Source organism: Chondrus crispus, genomic scaffold (genome assembly GCF_000350225.1).
Source record: "Chondrus crispus Stackhouse genomic scaffold, scaffold_571, whole genome shotgun sequence".
NCBI lineage: Eukaryota > Rhodophyta > Florideophyceae > Gigartinales > Gigartinaceae > Chondrus > Chondrus crispus.
The window spans coordinates 15,115-19,463 of NW_005178565.1; the positions used below are offsets into that span (position 1 = coordinate 15,115).

A 4,349-nucleotide genomic window follows, 5' to 3' on the forward strand; every position below is an offset into this window, starting at 1 on the left:
GTGACATTTTGTGCTTCCTTCCAAGTAGTCTGCGACAAATCGATGAGGGGCGAAGGTGAGCTTTGTTACGTCATTTGATCCACGCTATTTAAAAACTTGAAACCTGATTATATATTTTTTTCCATCTGCAGCCGGTGATGACAAAAACTAACTCTTTTTTCCCCAGCTACTTTTATGTGCCACAACCAAAACCGTTGCGTCACTCCTTACCTGAGCCCGGGGGTATCTCTTATGCCCTGGCGTGAGAAGTCGTCAGCAGTTGCTTGCCCTGTAGCGTTGTGATAAGCTACAGACAGGTACGGCCATCAGAACCATAGAACACCTCCCGACAATGATTGGCCGACTCACCGCCGCAGGCAGCACTGCAAACAGAAACCGTGTGCACGTGTCATCCGTGTCACAAATTCCCTTCTCTCACCTTCATCAATCTCCTCCCTCCGACCTCACGTTTCTTCCGACTGCACCCGTGCCCACCACTTGCACAAGATGTCCCGTCCCTTGCTCTACACGCGGAGCTGAAGGCGCACCCCGTCCAGTGTACACGAAAGAAACATGCCCTCCACGTACGTCCGTCTCGCGTCGCGCGCCTCCGTGGCCATGCTGGGAAGCACGGCCGCAGCGCTCTCGGCGGCAGAGCACTCGGGCTCGGACTCTGGACTCATCCGCTCGTTCCGCTTTTGGAAGGGCATGCTCCCCATCTACGCCCATTATAAGTATGTCGAGTACCGCGTCAGCGAGTTTGACGATCCCGTCGCCGTTTCCCAGGCCTTTGCGCCGCTGCATACCGTACGTTAGAGATGATTGCTTTGATTGCGTGAGAAGCGCGCCGTGACTTACTTGTAATTATTGTTGACGTTTGTATTGGGGTTGTTGTTGTATGATTAGCGCTACTCCCCAAAGGTGGAGAAGCTCGCACTTGGCTTGAAAGGGTTCTACTTCAAGCTGGCCCAAATCATGTCGACGCGGGATGATTTTCTGCCAGACCTGTATCTCGACTGGACAAAAAAGTTGCAGGACAAATCACCGTGCGTCATCCCGTCAGAGCAAGTCAAAGCGATTGTGGAGCAAAGCCTTAACGTGAGCACAGACGAGATGTTTTCCGAATGGGACGATGAGCCGATCGGGGCTGCGAGCATCGCGCAAGTGCATCGCGCGCGTCTCCGCGAGAGCGGGCAACAAGTGGCAGTCAAGGTTCAATTCCCGGGCGTAGAAGAAAAGTTTCGGAACGACATCGACACGGTGGAGATGTTTTGCAGGTACCTGATGCCGCAGAACACGGGGTTCTTCGCAGAGATCAAGAAGCAGTTTGCGACCGAGTTTGACGCGCGCGGCGAGGCGGAGAACCTGCAGCTAGTGCACGACAACATCCACCGGTCCGGTTGGAACGCGGTGGTGGAGGTGCCCGAGCCGGTGGTCAGCTCGAAGGAGGTGCTGGTGATGACGTACCTGGCCGGGCCGAAGTTTGTGGATGGGGTGCGGGCGCAGTTGCGGCGCATGGCGGAGCGCGAGGGCAAAGACTTTGCGCAGCTGGAGCGCGAGCAGAAGGCGAAGGTTGCGAGCGGGACGGTGGAGCGGAAGGAGGTGTCTGCTCAAGCGCGGTCGACTCGGCGGATAGAACGGTTGATGCGGATGCGTGATTGCGTGCGGAACTGGGGGATCTTCGTGTGGAACTGGACGGTGCGGGCGGTGACACGGGGCGAGCGGTGGGCGTACGTGGAGCGGGAGCGGGCGGTGAACTTGGGGGAGGTAATGGACACGTTGCTGCGCGTGCACGCGCACGAGATCTTCGTGGACGGGGCGTTCAACGGGGACCCGCACCCGGGGAACGTGCTGCTGATGCCGGACGGGCGGTTGGGGCTGGTGGACTACGGGCAGGTGAAGCGGCTCGGGGTAGCGGAGCGGGTGGTGTACGCCAAGCTGATGGTGGCGATCGGGCGGGGGGATAAGAAAGAGGTTGTGCGGGTGATGACGGAGGAGGTGGGGTTTCGGACGGCGAGGATGGACAAGGAGATCATCTGGAGGACGGCGGTGTTCTTCAACTGCAGGGACTCGGAGGACGTGCTGGAGGGCAGGAACGTGAGCGAGTTTATGGAGTGGCTCGAGCGCAGCGACCCCGTGCAAAAGATCAACGACGAGTTTGTGATGGTGGGGAGGGTGTCCGTGTTGCTGAGGGGGATGGCCAATGCGTTTGGGATGAAGGTGCGCGTGTCGGACTACTGGGCGGGCGAGGCGGACAAGTTTCTCAAGTCGCAGGGGATTGTGTATTGAGGGCGGAGGGGGGGGGCTCTAAACGGGGCAACAGGAAGGCGTGACGTGAAGCCGTTATTGTTATCCCTGATGTCTCGCAGGAAGTGAATCAGGGACTGAGGTAGAAGGTTCTGACGCAAGTGAGCGCAAGTGCTGCGCTCACTCTCTGCAACTGGAAAGCCGCCAGGCTCTGGAAGAATCATTGCGACCATACATCTTGTATCTGCTGCACCGCAAGTTGTGTGACCGTATCCCGTCCATCGCAGGTTCCGCCCGGGTGTAATCATGAATTACAGTACAGCCAACCTACAGTAAGCCTATGTAATGTAACCATGGAATTACAGCCAACCTACAGTAAGCCTATGTAATGTAATCATGAATTACAGTACAACCAACCTACAGTAAGCCTCTGTAATGTTCCCAGTACAGGTACACTGTACTCTACATACATCCGTCTTTCTCTTGTCAGGGTCAGGGAGTCTGCGTGCGCCCTCCATCGCGCTTCATCCATCGCGCTTCATCCCCAAGCCTCTGTAATGCTCCCCCCCACCCCCTCTCCAATTTCGGGTTGCCAAGTTTTGCTCCATTTCCATGTTTCTTCCTCTCCACTGCCTTGCCCATCCCCATCTTCTCGCCCTCCCGGTCTCCACAGATCTCGCGCTCCACAGATCTCGCGCTTCACACGCATCGAATCGGCGAGATGTTCAGCTCGATGCTCAGCCGCGCGGCGGGGCCGTCCGCGCGCGCCATGACGCGCGCCATGTCCGAGGGCGCGGCGGAGAAGAGCGGCGGCGGCGAGGCGGCGGCGGCGGTCCACCCGTCGCGGCTGATGCAGTTTGTGTAAGCGTCGGCGAAGCGCGGCGCACGCGGCGTCCCCACGCGCGCTTGGCGTGACGAGGCGACGCAATCTAACTAACCGGCGGGTGAAAACAAAAAATTGCGGCCTGCTCGCGCGCGCGCAGACACTCGCCCACGGGCCCGAAGACGTCGCACTTCTGGGGCCCCGTGACCAACTGGGGCATCTCGCTCGCCGCGCTCAAGGACATGACCAAGCCGCCGGAGAAGGTCTCGCCCAACATGACCGCCGCGCTGTGCGTCTACTCGCTGCTGTTCATGCGCTTCGCCATCAAGGTGCAGCCGCGCAACATGCTGCTGTTCGCGTGCCACGCCACCAACGAGACCGTCCAGCTCTACCAGCTGCAGCGCGTGTACGGCGGCGTCGACTGGTTCTACAAGAGGGACGACCCCGAGCAGGGGCCCAACAAGCCCGAGCCCGCGGCGTAGGCCGGCGCGGCGTAGGCTGGCGCGCCGGCGCGCCGGCTGCGCGCGCTGGGGGAGCGGACGCGGCGGTGGAGGCTTCGAGCGGCAGATCGCCCCTCGCACCCCCCGCGGTGCGTGGCCGCCAGACAAGAGGAAGTCGCGAGAGAAGCAATTATGGCGATTGTGCCGCGCAGCGCGACGGTGTCAAAAAATAAAAAAAACCCTCACCGAGGGACAGGCTGTTCCTCGTACGTCTGCATGAGGACGCCGACCTATCCTCTGCCCGCGCCCGCAGTGGCCCCGCACGGCTCCAAACGCGCCGCAATCGCCGCGCCAGCGATGACGCCCGCACGACAGCCTGTCCGCCACAGACGTTGGTGCCTGCCGAGCGCCGCCGCGACAACAAGGCAGACCCTGACAGTCCCGTTTGCAGCCCGCATTAAGCCCTCCGCTGTAATGGCCCCAACGTCCACGACTTCCCCGCTGCCTCCATTTCCTCCACGTGGCTCATCATGACATTGTATTTAACCCACACGCCACACCCGCCTACCCCCTTCCTCGACCCGGAGACGTCATCAGGTACGCCCACACATCTTGTTTCCGTTTCCTCTTCCCGTCGACCCTTTCCCCCCCTTCCCTTCCATTCTGGACGGAGATTTTCCAGGATGTTTGTAGCCCGTGACAAAAGCTGCGACAAAAGCTCAGGAGAATCCATCGTTTCTGTTTCTGACATGCAACAGCTGGACAGCTCATTGACATCCTTTTCACAATTCCCCTCCTATCGTACGGAATCTCCCGTCCAAGCGGAGTTGACCTTCCCATTCGACCGCATCTCGTCCATC

General features: G+C 59.6%; 2 protein-coding genes across 2 annotated transcripts; one reads left to right on the top strand and one right to left on the bottom strand.

The window, feature by feature from the left end:
* Positions 1-932: 932 nt before the first annotated feature.
* CHC_T00000672001 (hypothetical protein) lies at positions 933-1,136 on the bottom strand. The gene has a single exon (XM_005710430.1). It carries the CDS (start codon positions 1,134-1,136, stop codon positions 933-935), a length of 204 nt encoding a protein of 67 aa, XP_005710487.1.
* A 1,940-nt stretch (positions 1,137-3,076) lies between these two features.
* CHC_T00008938001 (Brain protein 44-like protein (synonym of apoptosis-regulating basic protein)) lies at positions 3,077-3,950 on the top strand. Its single transcript, XM_005710431.1, has 3 exons — positions 3,077-3,087; positions 3,210-3,527; positions 3,941-3,950. The coding sequence occupies exons 1-3, from the start codon at positions 3,077-3,079 to the stop codon at positions 3,948-3,950; spliced, it is 339 nt and encodes a 112-aa protein (XP_005710488.1).
* Positions 3,951-4,349: the final 399 nt, after the last annotated feature.

What these genes read in the sequence shown, in the direction of transcription:
- CHC_T00000672001 (XM_005710430.1), bottom strand. Translation starts at nt 1,136, where the DNA reads ATGCTCGCAGCCCCGATCGGCTCATCGTCCCATTCGGAAAACATCTCG.